The 18,560-nt window shown below is 41.8% G+C and overlaps 1 protein-coding gene across 4 annotated transcripts; it reads right to left on the bottom strand.

Moving 5' to 3' along the window:
- Positions 1-5,372: 5,372 nt before the first annotated feature.
- Positions 5,373-16,985, bottom strand: rinl (Ras and Rab interactor-like). 4 transcript variants are annotated; one of them, XM_086125084.1, is made up of 12 exons: positions 16,758-16,985; positions 16,443-16,608; positions 12,239-12,350; positions 11,515-11,587; positions 10,478-10,566; positions 10,256-10,338; positions 9,815-10,046; positions 8,431-9,081; positions 7,243-7,560; positions 6,997-7,128; positions 6,207-6,497; positions 5,373-5,559 (listed from the first exon to the last, which is right to left on the bottom strand). In XM_086125084.1, coding segments are annotated over exons 1-12 (2,304 nt in total). In that variant the 5' UTR covers positions 16,760-16,985; the 3' UTR covers positions 5,373-5,404. The 4 variants fall into 4 exon arrangements, with proteins under 4 accessions (XP_085981210.1, XP_085981211.1, XP_085981212.1 ...); XM_086125085.1 differs by having other exon boundaries at positions 5,373-6,497; positions 16,758-16,984; XM_086125086.1 differs by lacking the exons at positions 16,443-16,608; positions 16,758-16,985 and adding an exon at positions 13,612-13,927.
- Between the last annotated feature and the right edge of the window lie 1,575 nt (positions 16,986-18,560).

Here is an 18,560-nt window from a genome sequence, read left to right as displayed (position 1 = left end):
AAAATGATCATTGTCATTTTAAGATACAACTGACATCCTGCCCTGAAAATCTTCACGCAATAAAATGATTGTAAAAATATTAAATTGATTGCATTGAAGGCTGGCTAAACTATATGATTGTTGTCAACATTGCAGTCTTTTAATGTTAGTTAAAGTTAGTGCAATAAATAAAAATACATTGAAATAATAAAAATGTGTTATTGTTATGGAAAAAAATTATGGTGTCATTATCTTAAATTTTTTTTTTTTTTTGCATAACCTTTTGTCACTGCAATGAAGAGAGTGAAACGTGTATACTCCCTATGGCATGTCTCGAGTTTGAAGCACGCCTTCTCCAAGCATGCAGCTTCTCCCGTCAAGGCTGTTCAAGATTTAGATCAGGACTCACCGACAGTCACTTCAGAATTGTCCCATGAATTGCTCCGAAGCCATTTTGTGTGCGTTTTTAGAGTCCTGTTAGAGTCCGCAGGACCTTTGGTACATCCCGAACCTTCGAACAAAATGCCTTTCTGGCCTTGAGAATTCATTGTAGCCTGCACAGATTTAAGACACCTTGTTCCATAAGCAGCAGCAAAGCTGTTCGACAGCATAAGCCTCCTCCAAAGTGATCTAGTGCAGTGTTCTTTCCCGCCTCATTGTATGCACCCTTTTACATAAGATAATGCGATATGCCGGAAAGTCATGTTTGTTTCTTCTGTCCAAAGGACATTCTCCCAGAAGCATGGTGATTGTCCAAAAATAATACGGCAAATTCCAGTCTCAAGTTATTTCAGCAACCATTCCATACATTTTTTTTCCTGCATGTAGTTCGAGTTTTTTCGTCGCCTGTGCCTGTGGGCAAAGTAAAGAATGCTGTGCCTACTGTGAAACAATGAGCCGGCTCTGTTTTGTTGCGGGACTACTTTGCTGCATTGGGCGCAGAGAGTCTTCAGTCTGCGCTGTATAAAATGAAACAAGGCATCTTGGAGTGAAATGCGCCCCATGTCAGAAAAGCTACCGCCTTGGTCCTCCAACAGCAAAAAAAAACCCAAGAATGGCTGAGAATTAAACATTGGACTTTTTTGAACTGCCCGTCTTTAAATCCTGATCGAAATCTAAAAAAAGATTTCAGAGACCTTTGTTTTGGGGTTTTTATTTCTTCATCAGCTCTCATTCCCAACCCTCCTATATTTTGTTCTTCTACTTCTTCCTTTCATAACTTTGCTGCTGTGAATTGGGAATTTCTCCATTGCGAGACTAATAAAGGATTCTTACCTTATCTTATCTTATTTAGGTATTGTAACTCATTCACTCCCAAAGACGTTTTTAAACGTCTTTTCAGACTTCGTCTCGAATTGGCTGGTACTGAATGGGTTAATAGCGTGGACTATAGTTCATAGCTGAATCATCCGTCATGGGGAAAGACAACGTATTTTACAATATTAATCCAATGAAAGCACTTTGGATCAATATCCATCTGTGTGCTTGCGCGTCACAACTCGGGAATTTGTCTTGCACTGAAAACTCAAAGGGTAGTCAAAAACATGGAAATTATTTTTCCATATCAGTGCAATGCGTCATGGGATACATTGCTTTTCTAGTGACCATCAGTCAGTCACTATTTTTCAAGACGCAATGTGGGCACTAAGTGGGGGATAATCTCTACTCACTGCACATTTGAACAGTGCAACAGATTCATTATATAGGGCGCTTTATAATGTATGTGGGGTGATTCTGAGTGTGTCTATTCTATTCTATTCTATTCTAGAGCCACACTCCACACAGTCACATCTGATAAAATCCTCAGGAAATAGTTATTAGCGAGGAAGAAAACTTGAGGTGAACCTGATCTTTTTAAGTGTAGTGCTCGGTCACTCACGTGTTGTATGAGTGTACATTGGTCAGGCGATAGATTGATCCCACAACCTGCCTTGGACACTGCAGCAAATGAAACGTTATGTGAACAAATGGAGGCTACTCCAGGAGGTAATGAAAACTATTCATGGTTGTTGTAGCATATTGTGGGCATGTGTGCGCCTGTGTGCGTGTGTTTTGTTGTACAAGAAGGTGAAAGGTTATTGGAATGGGAATAAAACTCACTGAATCTGAAACTTCCAAACAAATGGCAAATCAACAATCAGATTCTGTATTTTCATTTCTCTGAGTGCGCAGCAATTCTCCAATCGCGAATGATGTTCCATCATTGGTTTGAATGTAATGCTTGGCAATGGTCTGTATGTAATGTGCATGGCCGATGTTTGAGGGCGTAAATAGGTGCATGTGTGTGTGTGCGTGTGTGTGTGCGTGTGTGTGTGTGTAGAGGGCCTACTCTGTTCGTCATTAATCATTCAATTACATACCTGTCAAGAGTTCAGACAAGAGGGAGAGGAGGGTGAGGAAGGGACTTCAAGGGAAGAGGTAACTGAGGGAGTGGGAGGTGGGAGGTGGATGGAAGGACAAAATGAAGAGATGAATGCAGAAGGGAATAGAGGAAAACAGCAACAAGGAGTTGCATAAAAGAGAGAGGTGAAAAAGGACAGGGCGGAGGCTTCGAAAGCAAAAGGTGCTTGATTGTGTGAGTGTGTGTGCGCGTGCAGGCAGCAGGGGAAAGCTGTGGGATGGTGACAGCCGTTGAAAGATCACAGTGGAAACGGGCTCGTCCACGGTTTAGTGGTACGGTTCCACATCGGCCTCTCATGACTCCTTAGCACGACAACTGTTTGCTTTTTGCAATTTTACTACTTTACTACTACAATTTTCATTTATTTGTGATGCACCATTGCCCTCTGTGCAGTAAAAGTTTGTAAGTGGCCGCGCGCACACACACACACACACACACACGTGGATGTGTGTTATGCAGTCTTCACAATCTAGCTGCAGTACCTCAGATGCCTCAGGGCACAGCCATCTGTGGTAACCCCCCCGTTTCACACACACTCTCGCTCATACACACACAGTCATATATCTAATTCATGAATGTGGTGAGGATTTTAGATGCACACTCATGTATGCATAATATATTGCATATGAAATATATGGTGGGGCGACCATGTGCCAGTCTTGTTCTGATCATTCATTCTCCTTTTAACACATCCTTAAGTTTTGCTTGCTTGTGTGTGTGTGTGTGTGCGTGTGTGTGTGTGTGTGTGTGTGTGTGTGTGTGTGTTTTGCCAGCTGTTTCGGTGCTTGACATCAACATGCAGGCAAAAAGCCAGATGTCTCATTAGGCAAATTTGATTGGCTTGGTCATTAAGAATTCAGCGATAAGACGTTTCCATATGTGTGTACATTGAGCTGTTTGTGTGTAACATTTACATAAGTGCCCCTGCGTATAACTATTTACATGTGTTTGTGCGTCATTTATGTGCATTCATGAGTATATTGGATACATACTGTACATGCTGTTGATTACATCATGATTGATAACAGAATTGCAATGCAATGTGTTTCTAGTCCTGGTGCATATATTTTCTTTTGCAAAATGACTAGTTGGGGGCAAAAGTACTTGTTCCAGAAGTAGGTGGAGAGCAGCCGGGTGAAGGGGGGGAGGGGAGCGGGTTGGTTATGGTCTGGGGTAATACTGTATGAGTTTTTAAAAATTATTATTTTGTATATGTGTTTGTATGTTTCGTCTTCATGTAATAAAGTGTACCAAACCGAAGCAAAGCCGTTTAACCCTTTCAGGAACAGCGGTTACTACAGTGGACAGAGAATCATGTTATCAGGTTACGAGGTGCATGAAAGGATTAAAAGTAATTTCACTTGGAGTTTTAGGTCCATTTTATGTCTGGACTCAATTTCAGCATCATCACATGCGCATGGGTACAGCTTCCAACACACTACTTGCCTACCTACCTGCTCTTTATGAATTAATTCTCACTGGAAATACGAGTACAATACCTTGGCCCTCCCACCACTGTGTAAGCTTGTCAGCTGACTCAGGTGGTTGGAACATAGCCAGCATTCTGCAGTCGTACATCTCAAATGTATCTCGCTTTTCTTTTCCTGGCTGCAAGTTAGTTTGTGCTCAAGATTTCTTGATGTCCTCAAGGCTCCATGCGTTCCTCAACAAGTCGTGCGCTCAATCGGTTTCCTTGTTAGCTTCAACAGGGCCTTCATTGCCAAAGAATTAATTGGCCCAAATCTGCTCTTGTGTTCTTTATCGAACTCCAAGTCAAGACAACGACATCAGCAGTAGCAGCTTGCAACAATAGTGTCGCCTGCTGTCATTGACTTTGCTTGATATTGAATCATGAAAGATTTTACAGGTACCACTCAATAAAACTCAAAGAGCTGACTGAAAAAGTTACACATTATTTAAAAAATCTAATTAAAAGCGGTAATAATTGTGATGCATGTAATACACATGCTTCTGCAACTGCAGCAGTTGGCCTTTTAAAATTTTTATTTCAATTGATAAATGAAAAATGCTACCTCTTTCATACACACTTCCGAATTTGCAAATTTGCCCCATTGACCAGCATATTTATATGTAAAATGCATCAACCCATCCATTATCCAAACAGCTGCCTGGCCTGCAAGCTACTGATGTGCTACTTGGGGTGTATCATTCGGTGACCCATTGTGCGCACCTTCATGAGGACAAGCGTTATAAGAATAGAAGGCCGGATACATGCATAACTGCCCCCTAGTGGTACAAAGGTATTACTGTCTTTTTGAGTTGAAGGGGAGCATCTGGCTCGGATAGTCCGTTTTTCACTCACTCATAAGCACAAGCTCAATTTATGTTGGTCTGTTTCTTCAATATGCCCGCATGCACTTCAATGGAAAAGTTCTCGCATACACAACATCACTTCAACCCCACATACTGTCAGGATCAAATTTGACCCATTTTTGCCAGGAATAAAAATATCTTCAATGTAATTCTTCCACCGTGAAATTTGGTGACTTTTCCCCAAGTTGACCCAAAAAATACCCCAAGCCAAATTTGACCTGTGTCTCCTCCAACAGATTTTAAATGTACTCATGTGTGCTAAATCAAGGGAAATAGTGATAATGGTGTGACTCTTGAAATCGATGCTACAAATGTGTTCTTTTTTTCATGGGACAGTGGTAACCGTTTTCAAAAGGGAGTTTGAAACCGTCCGGAGAACTTTGTGTTTCCACCACCACACCTGCACAAGCGCCTGGAAAAATATGCACCTGTTGGTGATTGAACGTTCACAGAGGTTGAACAGTCAACGAGTAAAACAGCATGACAATGATCATACATCCTCAACGTAAGAAACAGAAGTCACGTCAGAGGACATTTTGACACAGGCTGGAGATCTGCAGCTGCAAAAACAAATACTGTACCTGCAACGTAGCAGATAAAAGGACTCTGAAACATTCATCAAGGAGGAATCATTAATTCATGTCAGACAGGCTATTGGTATAGTTTGGAAAGATTTAGTTTCAAATGCCATTACTGTACATATATGACAGACAATAACAATGATAATATTATTTGCGGGCGGCTCGGTGGTCCAGTGGTTAGCGCGTCGACCTTACGGTGCAGAAGTACCAGGTTCAGTTCCAGCTCCGGCCTCCCTGTGTGGAGTTTGCACGTTCTCCCCGGGCCTGTGTGGGTTTTCTCCGGTTACTCCAGTTTTCTCCCACATTCCAAAAACATGCATGGCAGGCTGATTGAAAACTCTAAATTGTCCCTAGGTGTGAGTGTGAATGCGGATGTACATCTCTGCGTGCCCTACGATTGGCTGGCAACCAGTTCAGGGTGTCCCCCGCCTACTGGCCGAAGATGGCTGAGATAGGCTCCAGCACACCCCGCGACCCTTGTGAGGATAAAGTGAATCGGAAAATGGATGGATGGATATTCTTAGACCATCAAAAAAAAAAGCACAATAAATGAACAATATGTAGGATTAACTTAGCTCTGTGTATGTGTATGTATATGATTTATAAAAAACATGTAGAATGTATGATTTATGAAGAAATAAATTGGCCTTGCCAACTACCAAGTCGCCTGTGTAATGTGATTCAGGTTGTAGGCTCAGTGTGACGGAAGGGGTTTCCTGCGTTTAAATCCTGAACAAGCCATGTTTTGACTTTATGTGGTAGTTAGCCGTGGTTGAAGCCAATGTGGAAGCAATTTCAGCAAACATCGCCCACGTTGTCTTCCATTTTTTAATCTTATGTCCTTTCTTCCTCCAATCCTCATTCAGTGTCCTGGTCTGCATCCTGTCCACGCTGCTGCTCAGTGTGTTCACCTTCAGTCTCTGCGTTGCTCTCTGTCTCCCGCTGTGGCTCATCTTTTCCACTTTCTTCTACATCCGAACTCTCTGTCACGGAAGCCTGCACTGACTCCTGAGGACACATCTGTCTGCGAATGGTCCGTCGGCGCGTACTGTGACGGGATTGGTTGCTGTGCAGGGTGCGCCTGCGATGCCATTGGCTGAGAGAGTGTTGTGCTTCGACGCTAAGCTGACGGGCGGCCAAGCGTGGCTGGAAGCTGCTGATGTAGTAGAGAGCGGCGTACAGGGTTGTCAGGTAGTAGCCACCTGTTGATGGGAAAAAAATGTGAGTATTGTAAAAGCAATGGCACCTCGAACACATTGCACATTTATTGGGTACATAATATGGTTGCAATTTAATGAATGAATCACAGTCTAGTGGTTTGCACGTCTGCCTCACAGATCCAAGGTCCAGGGTTTGAATCTTGTGTGCATTTTCTTCATGCGGGCATATTTGCAGGAAGTGAAGAAACAAACTGATCTTTAAAAATAATGTTTAGACCAACTTATAGTTCAATCATACCTCTCTAGTATTACGCTAATTTGCCACTGCAGAGTGCTTGAGAATCACTTAGCCAAACAGAACTCCACACATAAAGTATCTACAACAATAATGAAACTGTCGAAATGCATCATTTGCATCTGAAGCTACCAAAAAAGCTGAAAAGTATAAACCATGACGCATCTGTTTTAGTAGCACTGTAATTTGGGGTTTTTTTGCGGGGGGGGTTTTGCATGTTGGTGAGTGTTACTATATCTTCCAGACCTTCTCCTTGTAGCTGCGTGGGGTCCAGTAGCTCCATCATGTAGTCGGTGTCTATCTGCAAATTGACCAGTTCACTGCGCAAAAGTACCCATGTCAAGCAAGGCAGGAAATCATCAGCTCCAAACACCACATCTGCAAGAAAAGAGACTGATACTGATACTTTGGCCATGCTGGGTATGGTTTCTCCTCTTAACCATGCTCTTTAAAAAATAAAAATAAAAGCAAAAAAAATAATCAGCAGGCTACCTGAGCTGGCGCTGGCACTCATGCTATGGTAGATGCTCTTGCAGATTTTGAGCAGGATATGGACCTTCTTGTTTGGGGAGTAGGCCTCGTGCATCCTCAACCACCTTTGCTGGATCCGCTCAAGAGTGACTGAGTCAGGAACTCCAACTCCAGCCGCTCCTCCCAGCGCCTCCACGCCGTTGTCTTCCAGAACACGTTGTTTGCTCTCCAACCGTTGCAGACCGCCGTCATTGGTGCGGCAGATATGAATGCAAGAGTAGATGTGAGCCGACACAGGCTTAAGGGCCACCTTATGCACTGACATCTCTACCAGGGAGTCTAAAGAAATTACACAGACACAGAAAAATTACATGACAGACACAGACAATTCAAAAAGGCAATCATAATTTCCAACAGTGGTGGTCTCTTGTACATAGTGCATATAGACTATAAAATGTGGCCTTTTTAGATTTAAAATAAAGTATTCCCCCCAATACATGATAATGGTTACCATCATTATTATTATGAAGATGATGATTATGAGTAGAGGTGTCAAATTATCGCGTTAATTGTGATTCATTAATTACATCACATCAATACGTCACATAATTTTTGTTTTTTATGGCATTAATCTAAATTTTATTCTCTGCCCTAATTGTTTCTGTAGGTGAATTGCTTTTTTCTAATAGCCCTTTTTATGCGTTGGCTTCCTGTGTTCGAGTTGTTGAGGGTGGGGAAACAACTGTCAGTCACAGCCTGAAGCGGACATTGATTGGCTGCCATTATGTTGAGGCTTGTTTAGCCGAAGCTGATAGGCTCCCATTGGAGTTGGGCGGGCTTAGTCAGCAGCGGTGAGGAGTGTAGAGGTGAAAATAGAGCAGCATGTGAGAATTCTCAATAATGTAACATATTTAAAACAAAAATAGGGTTTTTTTCAGTAATTTGTAGATGACATTAAAAAAAGATTAATTAAAATAATTAATTACAGACCCTAATTAATTAATCACACAATTTTTTTAATCACCTGACAGCACTATTCATTAGTTGTAATTGTAATAGCCCTAGTAGTCATTGTAGCAGTCACAGCAGTTGTAGTAGTATGTGAATGGAGGCACACATGATAAACGTTTAAAAAGAATAAAACAGTGAGAGTTTACTTTTCATTGGAAAGAACCCTTTTCAAAAAAGTCCCACTGTGAGCTCACTCACCTATCTCGGAATCACTAAGGTCGGTCATACTGTCCAGCAGTGCCTGGATATCAGGGTAGTCCAAGAGAGTCTCTCTCAGCAAAGTTAGTGATGACCTCACTTCCTGTAAGAACTCTGACCCCGTTAAGGCCCCAGGATCAGTTGCTCTCTGCAGCGTCACCTCCACAAATTCTCTAACGGCATCTGCAAACAAGCCGCGTTTCTTCTTGCTCAGCTCTAGCACGCGGTGGGTCAGCCACTTCTTCTGACATACCAGGCTGCCGAGAGCCTGGCCCACTGCCGAGAGGCGATACATGACTTTGTCGGCCAGGCTCTGTGCGGACGGGTTCTGCTTGGTGGGGCTCGGCGGCTGATCTTCCTGCTCTTCTTCAATGCTGCTGATGGACAGCGAGTCGAGCTCGGGTGATGGAGGCTGGAGCAAGGAGTGTGGCCTGTGCAGCCACAATCCATCCTCGATCCAGGAGACCCTGTGGGGGGACTGAGGGCTCGGGTTGCCACTGCTCAGCAGCTCAGTGGAACGAGGTAAGCTCCCTGTGCTGGCTCTCTTGGAAAGGCTGGATGTGGAACTTTGGCTGGAACGCCTGAGGACAACTCCGCCTTGGACAGATGGTATTGAAGCGGGGGACTCTTCTGATTTGGCTCGGGTTAGTCCTGGAAGTGAAACAGAAACTACATTATTCGCGAAAATTTTGGGATATTCGGCTTTTGGGGGGCAATTAAAAAATGCACCCTTATCTTGTGCAAACAATTGATTGCATGTCCAAGTCCAACTGTTCAGTTTCAGTACTTTATGCACAACTAGCTGTTGTCCAACCACCAGCTGAACAGCAGAGGATTTTTTTTCCCCCCTTGGACTATCACACAGAACCTAAAGAGCAATTGCCGTAAATGGGTGCATCCAGCAGCTGGATAAGATGTGTGACAAGTTGCAAAATTGCCAGTTTGACTTTGCGAAGCAGTGCCATTGATCCAGACCGATGACACGGGAAAAAAACAACAACCTATCTTCCAGGCCTGTAAAAGGAGCATATTTCATCTACTCATCCAGTCACGCATTTCGGGTTACAAGTGAGCTGGAGCGTAGCCAAACTGACTTGGTGGAGGACAACTTGGACTGGTTGCAGTCAACTCTAGGGGAAGCAAATTCCCATTATTTCAAGTCACACAAAAAGCACCCCGAGAGCAAATGATTGTGCTCCAAAGAAGCTATGTTTAGTTTTTTAACATAAATCAGCTGTTTGGTTATCACGTAAAGCTGATCATCCAGTTGTATTGTCCACAAATCAATTTTTTTTTAAAAATGACAAAATATTCTCAAACTCACAAACAAATTAATATGGCTTTTGGAAGAACAGACCAAAAAATAAAAAATAAAAAAATCAACCTGAGCATTCAGTATTGGCAAATGAAGGTTCTTGGTCAAAGGAAATAGCTCGTTTGCTCATGAGGCTCGCTCCGGCCCACGTCCGAGTGGAACTGAGGCGTCGTTCTCGTCTATAATTTGACGTCGGTGTGGTGTACTGCAAACCAGTCGCCTGATGGGAAAGCCAGTCATCGCCGTGTTCATGAAGATAGAGCGGATTAATGACACACACTGCACCATTGGTGGAGGTCAACTGGAGAAGCAAACAAACAAATGAAGAACAATATTCATGAGATGAAGTGAAAACAACATTGATATTCAGTTCCCATGACGCATGACCAATGTACTTTTTGATATGGGAAAAACACACACAACAAACACATGGTTTGCATAATTTAGTCATTTGGAGATTATATTGGATTTTTTTTTTTTACACACAAAAACTATGAAGCATCACAGTACCTGTATGGAGCACATTATGTTATTTGGCTTCATGTGCGTCATTTCATCAGACATTTGATGAGGTGGTGTGCTGAGCCAGGTTTCTGCATGACCAAAGTAATATGTTAAATTAGAAAAAATGTGACCGGTTGCTAAGTAATCACATGTTTGTTCATGACCATGAATCCAAGACTTTTGAAATCAGCGCATATTGCCGGGATGTAAAACGAGAGCATGACTCACGGGGTTCAAGCTGAGAAAGACGATCTTCGCTGCTCTGGGCCACGTTGTCCATCCAATGAGGAATTCTTAGACAGTGAGCCAACACATCTCTAACACAGACAATAAAAAAAAAAAAAACAGTTGAAAGAGATTTCATCAACATGCCATGATATCAATTCAAACTTTGGTCAGAACGTAAGGTACACATGCACAATAGAATGAGATCCTACACAGTAATTATACTTCTGCCTCAATAAATGTCATAATACTCATCTCTGAATGACACTGTTTCTATTCAATGAACAATATGCTTTCTTCTTGTAAGTGTTGGATTTTCACTGCATCACACTCGGAGGCAATTCTAAGATGTCTTTAGCTACATTAGCGGAAGGAATACCAGAAGTTGCACTTCCTGTACAGTTTGTTGTTAATAATTATAAATTATGAACATGTGTTCTCAACTACAACCCAATGCAATAATTCACGAAGTCACACCCTTTATATATATCTCTATATATAGATATATATACAGTAAATTATACACACACACTTAATACTGTATTTTATATATATATTCTCAGCTGTTTTAGGGCATCATGCGTATTACACCCTGAACTGGTAGCCAGCCAATCACAGGGCACATATAGACAAACAATGATCCGCACTCACAATCAAACCAAGTGTTCAATTAATCTACGGTGCATATTTTTGGAATGTGGGAGGAAACCGGAGTACCCGGATAAATCCCACGCAGGCACATGGAGAACATGCAAACTCCACACGGGAAGGCCCAGAATCGAACCCATGACATCTGCACTGCGAGGCGCATGTGCTACCGTGTTTTTTTTTTGGTCACATTTTTGGCGAAAAAAATAACACACACACACACACACACACACAAAGACAGCATCAGTCAAAAGTGAGCAAGATATTATTTTTGTAAATTATAATTTGTTATACCCATTTTATTTACCGGATTTATTTCATTGTCCTTGTTTTTTGCTTGTGTTCATTAGTTTGGTGTAAGCTTAGTTAAAAAGGAAATTAAAAGCTCTCACCTGGTCAAAGAGTAGAAAAACACCATCTGAGCCAAGTCAGAGAAAGAAAGACGAGACTCCGACAGCTGAAAAACTGACAGAAAAAGAGTGGGCAATGTAAAAGCCGAAACGGTTTACTAAATACTTTACTGTAACAGTATGTTAAAAAGTGTCAACTAGTTGAGGTTCAGAGAAAGAGCTTCTCCACGCATTTTCACACAATGATTTTAGATCTGTTGTGACAAGTGTCTTGTGCATGTTACAACAGTAAAATGAAGCTTCTTTTTGGGGGGGCCTTTTGCAAACTATGAGTAAAACCAATTTTGGAGCTAATAAATCTCATGATATTACAGTAGATTATAAACTCTAAACAAATTACCATTTAGAATTAAATGCAGAAATAGTACCTGTAACTGACACTACGCCTTTTAATACGGTTGCGCCGTATGGTTGTGAAAATACGGTAGCCAGGAGCGTTACAATTTTAGCCACATACGGCTAACTTGTGTCTTACATGACCGCAACTTTTTTGAATTTGCAGTTATTCAGTTATCATTTAGTGTATTCTGTTGTAGATGTTTTAATGATGAAAAAAAAAAGAGGAATTAATAGGATTTTGTTTTCTTAGGGTTGTTTTCCTCGTTGGAAGAGGATGAAGTGATGGCCATCTATCAAACTCATTGGTTCAATCAGATACTGTTTGTATACTCCTATTAATCCGATCTGCCTCGTAGTTTGTCCATACCTTTGGCTGTGCATGAAATCTTATACTCAAGAAGAGCTTCATCGTCTCCTCCCGAAGACACACACAGGAAGCTGGGCAGCGATGTCACACAATCTCTCACCACCACAAAACTCTAGAGGGGGACAGTGACTCATTTCAGCCTTTTGAAATGTGGCTGAAAGCACATTGAGGAAAAACGTGACAAACATCACTTGAGCAATGATAAAAAAAAAATGGAAGGTGAGCAGAAAATGATTGCAGCGAGCGAGCGGGTTTCATTTACTCTTGAAAGTGAACCATGACGTTACATTCGTTGCTGGAACTTGAGCGGGGTAAAAGCCCCGCTCGTACATCCTGGTTGGAATCTAGTTGCGGCAAGCTTCTCCAAAATTTTCACATTTTGTTAGCTTACAGATATTCATAAATGTAAACATGTAATGTATTATTTGATCAATATTTTTTCAAGATCAGTAGCACATACGCCAGCACTCAACCTTGATGGTATCAGCCATTAACATGTCTGAGTCTCTCCTCAGAGACTTCACATACTCTACAGAGGTTGTTTTTTTTTTGGAGGGCTCTCACTTCAAGTGAGTCATCATACATTATAGATGCAATATGGTATCCGCACTAAGGACGGATTTTCAATATGGAAATGAGCTGCTTTTGACTTTTTGCAAAATTAGGAAACAGTGATGGATATTTACTCCTCATTGTCCAGACTGAAACATCAACACTCTAACTTCAATAATTGTACTTTAGGATTGCGTTTTGTCCTCATGATGACATTGCGTGCCATCTGAGTTTTGAACGCTTCCGATATCTTGATGACATAACCAGAGATTACGATATACATATTGAAGCATTAATATTGGAGGAAACACGGGGAAACTCTGAGCCAGCTATTTAGATTGTGACTCGCATATATAATCACTATGCGGTGTCTCTGAATGCATTCGGTACTTGGTTGCTTTGAGAGGAATTGTCTCGGTTCGTGTTCATTGTGAGCACAAAGCCACTTCCTGTCTGTGTGCGGGTAACTACACATTCAGCAAAGTTGCCGTGATGCAAGACTGTGAACGGAGCGCTCTGTACAGAAGATTGATCTTGCTTCTCAGCGCACAATTATTGTTTCTCGGCCATTGTTAAACATTTCAAATCAAGTCACCTAAAACGAAATACGAATACCACATATCGCGGGTCGATATTGCTGTTAAAGAAATAAGAATATTCAGATTGTTGCCAAGGCGAGCTCCTTTTATGGTAACTTGGTTGTTTGTTTAATCTAAAACGTCTTTACTGTTACCTGCAATCACTTTCCACATGCAGGTATCTGTATGACACCTTTTACGGTGAGACAAATTCATTCCTGATAACATGAAAGCAAAACGTACCTCGTTATGTCCTCATCTTCTCTCGCCGTGCATTGCACTAATGTCAACCATCCGATATTCAACACGACTTCTGCTATCGACCACGAACGTAACTGCGTGCTGTTATTGGTTTTGTCTACCGAAAAAAAGGAACTACTTGTTTAGCGCAACGAGAGGCTTGTGCATTTTTAGTATTGGCTCAGCAAGGTCACTTCGGAAAAACAGAACTGAAGTGCATATTATTTGTAGACCTCCAAGGATGTTTCATATATCATCGGGGCAAACAATGTCATTTCATAGAACAAACAATGATGGAATGTAATCAGGTCTTTGAACAGAGGGGAGACACAAGAACTGTGTCAATTTTCAGTTTACAGCATTAATAAAGCTGGTCAACAAACATTTTTTAATCAGAGATGCAAGGAAACTTCTATGTGACTATTTTTGGGCTAATTCTGAATCAAGCACCTCCATATTCAAAATAAGAATGCTAATGATAATTGATCTACATCAGATCAACACCTGCAGAACACCAACAGCCCCTCACCAATAGGGGTATCTGGGGGCAGTTATTCCATCCTTGCAAATCCACCCCTCCCTACCGAGCACTTCAACACCAGTGAGACATCGCCAAAGGAAGAACACAGAACACCATCGAATGCTGCCCTTGGTCTAAGTAGAGTCCAGCGCAAGGTCGACAAGAACTCCCGCTTGCTACTGAAACGACTCTGGAAGATCCCAAAAGTCATCTGGAAGAGAGGGATGGTGGCGCAGCTGTGGGGATGTGCAGAGAGCCTCTAGATCCCCAAGAAGAACTGCAAGAAGATCGATCAGTTCAGAATAATCTGACTGCTGAGCTGAGGAGGGAAAAATCTTCTTCAGTATACCGTAGTAGGAAGGTGACTGACCAATTTCTTCCCAAGTAACAACTACATAAATACATCTGTGCAGAAGGGCGGGATAGCTGGAGTCCCAAGGCATCTAAAACACCCAAGCGTGGTGACCCAGCTCATCCGGGAAGCTCGTGAACACAAAGGAGACCTTACAGTCCTGTGGTTAGACTTAGCCAATGCGTACGGCTCCATTCCCCACAAGCGGGTCCAGATCGTCATAACCAAACATCGTATGCAACGCCCTGTTGCAGATTTGAATGTGGATTATTACAACTTCAGGATGAGACGCCCGAGTGTCTGGGGTGCTGGAGCAGAAAGGCATCCGTCAGTTGCCCATCAGGGCCTTTATGGATCATTTGACAGTCACCGCGATACGGGTGGATCCTGCAAGAGCTGGACACCCTCATTCGGTGAGCTCGAATGGAATTCAAGCTGTCCAAGTCCCCTAGTGATGAAGAAGTCAAGATCACAGCCAGGTTCCATTTCAACATCGAAGGGATGAGGAGAGCTTTGCTGTCAGAGCAGCCCGTGAAGAGTTTGGGCAAGGTTTTTGACAGCAGCCGCAAAGTCAACCTGCCAAGATCTGGAAAGCTGGTTGAGAGCAACAGACCATTTCTGCTTCCCTGGCAAGTTTAAAGCATAGATTTAACAACGTGGTATATCGTCAAGAATATTCTGGCCGCTATTTGTGTTTGAGGTTTCGCATATCCACTGTGGAGACCCTGGAGAGGAAGGTCAGCAGCTGTCTCAGGAGGCGGTTCGGGTCACCCGGCAATACTGACTCCAATGACCCGAAGGTGGTTCGGGCAGAAGTGGAAATGAAGACAGTAAGCAAGTGGAGTGTCATAACCAGATGCTGAAAGCGATTGTCGACACCATCAGCAAGGAGATCAGCAAAGCAAGCCGAGGAATTCATACCACCCGTGCATTTGAGTTTGTTAGGGCAGGACTGCGGCGGTGAAGTCACCAGAAGGAATCCGGGCATCAATCGAGGACTGAAAACTTTCTGTTGATCTGTAGAAGCACCTAAAATTCCCCCCAGCACAGTGTCAGCATAACTCTGAAGCCTGATATCCTCCCTATTCTCAGACAGCACCAAGAATATCATACTCATGGAACATCACCGAAGCAGCTGAGAAAGCCTGATGATGGCTCTAGATCTGAAGAGGAGTACCAGGGGCACAAGCGAGGGCTACCTGAACACAGCCGCAGCCTGATCAACCGCGGCTGGGTCGCCTGGGCGAGGGTGTCCGATGTCGAAAGACCTGAAACACCCGAGGAGCCCAGGCTAGGTCTCCGATGATGTGTTCAAGTACATCAAAAGATGTGTTTCAAATTACAACGGATGGTCAAACCTGTATCGTGCAAGCTTTTATAGGTCAAAATGAAAAAATAAAAACACTTATGTGATCGGAAAAAAAAGTAAAGACAATTTTGAATTCAGCATCAAAAATATGATTTAGCAGACATTGAATTTGAAAGGAGAGATCCTTTCGATAATCTGTTCTCTTCGGCACAATTTCTTCAAATGTTTTTCGGTTATTTTATTGTCGTCTATGTGCAAAATAATCAAACAAATAAAGCCAACTCTGATTAAAATTGGCTGTTTGCCAAGGTAATAAAACTTTTCTTGATCATGTTATTGGTGTTTTAATTTGACAATATTTTTGCACGGGTGTAAAACTGTTCCGGACCACAAGAGGTGTTTTACCCCTTATAAAGTGACAAGATATTAAAAATGCATTTTGCTATACAGTAATATACACGATTGCGAACTACAACTACAATTTCAAACATTGTCAACAAAGTAATACGATCAAATTGCATTTAATGTGCAGACACAGGTCGTGTCAGATATGTACATTTTCCCCCTGCATTTGTAAAACTGGACCGAACTTTTCATGTATTTCACTGAAGTGAAATGTATTATGAAGGCTAACAGATCATTTGTGATCTCACCCCAGCGGGTGTTCCAGAGAGGGCTGAACGGGCCTGCGCTCTGTCCCAGGGTGCAGCTGGGCACCAGGCTTTCTGACACCCTCGAAGGAGTTCCAGCACAGTCATTTTCCTCCTGCTTCTCCTCCACGGGATGGATGTTGACCCGTTATATGGACTGTGACTCTCCCTGGAGATAAATGCAATACATGCATGTAACTGTGTGTATTGGGCGATGCATGACTCAGGCACATGCACATAAATGCCAAACAATGTCCATAACACAGGTTCGGTGATTTCCTTATTTCTGATTTTAGGCAGAGGAAAACTTCCACTTACATGTCTTGGGCAACTTCAGTTCACGTCGATACACACGCTCTTCTGTAATTGCAAAAGTCTCCACATGATGCAATCCTTTCTTCCTTTCTGCATGGCACAATTTATTTCAGCAGAGTCTAAAATGGGAACCTCGGTCTTTTATCAAAGATTGTCCGAGAACCCCACTGGTAAATGTTTTGTCCCCTGCACATGGTGCCGCTGCCTATTGTTGCACTTACGTTGCAACATGTGAAACGGTTCAGTTGTGGTCTGTCTACATGTGGTTAGCCCAGCATTGGAAGTGTGTTCAGAACAGGAAAAAAAAAAAAAGTTTCGACTGCACGTTGGTCATAGAGAAACGTGTTGTTTTCTTTTCATACAAATTTACCATTGTCAAGTCAAAGTTTGTTTGTTTATTGTTTATTGAACATAAAACATATATACAGTAATAATTTGACAGAAAATAAGGTAGATAAAAAAAGTAAAAAGAAAGAAATCAATCTTCATTCAACACAGTTATTATGTTCAAGGGAGTAGGAAGAAGTAAAACACTTATCTAGTCCTACCCCGTTATGTGATTGTATCTAATAAATCATTTTTATATCAATCAGAAAAGAAAAAAGTAAGAAGAAAGAAGTCTCCATTAAGGCTCATACTTTACCCTTAACCGTGATATTTTTACAACTTTTGGTTTGTATCGGGAGTCATGTAATAGTCTGTATAACGTTAGTTATTTCCCCTTTATCTAGAAAATGTTTAGCGTTCTTAAGTTTACACCTAAAATCCAACAAGCGCAAAAACTGATACACGAGATATACACGACATGCACAAAATGTTGGGCACACCTGGCATTTAATTATCCCATGGGGAGGTGAAGATTGTGGCAAATTTGATACTTCAGCTCCTTTTCACAAGTCAAATAGTCATGCTAAAAGACAAAAAGGCCTTCCTCTTAACAGTATCCAAAGAGTTGAAATCCTTGAATGTCTTTGTAGGGATGACTGATTACAAGTTCCTATGTTTTTGTCTAAACGGCACAATGGCCAAAAGCAGGTGTCTCAAACCTAGGGCCCGCGGGCCAGAACCCGCCCCCAAGGAGGTTCGATCAGGCCCGCAGGATAATTTAAAAGTGAAAAAATGCATAAAAGACACGGAATGAATATTTTTAATAAGGTGCAATTCATGAATTATCCTCTAGGGGACACACTGTTTTAATCAGAGTAGAAGACAACATTGTTTTGATCAGACAACAGCAGTCTGTCTTTCGCTGAGACAGACCCAACACAGCAGATGGTATCAAGGGCATGTGAATACTTTCTTCTTTACACATTTAATAGCACTCTCCTTAGTTTCTAAGGTGTAGGCAGGAATTAAATCTAGATTTCATATGCACATGTGTAAATACTTTAAAAAATATCTCATTTAATCTTAAAGTGCATGACTATATTTTTCAATACCAATTACTTGTTCAAGTTTTGTGCATTTTTACAATGAGTGGGATCAGTTGCAATGCATATATGTGAATGATAAAAGTAAATTGCACATTTGTCTAAGGAAATCTAAGGTGCTTCATGAAATGTTTTGTAAACGATATTTTCATTAAATTTCAACATTTTCCCAATGTTCTTGTGCTTCTTTAGACCAAAACAAAGGAAAGACATGGTATTTTGGTTATTGATAACAGAGTATGGCATAATTTTAATGGTCCGGCCCACTTGACATCAACTGAGGCTGTATGTGGCCCACAATGTGAAATGAGTTTGACACCCCTGGCCAAAAGTATCCGAAAGAGTTAAACCAACACTTCAATGACAAAAGAAACAC

This window comes from Hippocampus guttulatus, chromosome 12 (assembly GCF_054856545.1).
Source record: "Hippocampus guttulatus isolate MCC_2025c chromosome 12, RoL_Hgut_1.0, whole genome shotgun sequence".
NCBI lineage: Eukaryota > Metazoa > Chordata > Actinopteri > Syngnathiformes > Syngnathidae > Hippocampus > Hippocampus guttulatus.
The sequence above is the reverse complement of the archived record's forward strand: the minus strand, read 5'-3'. Positions and strand labels throughout refer to the sequence as shown.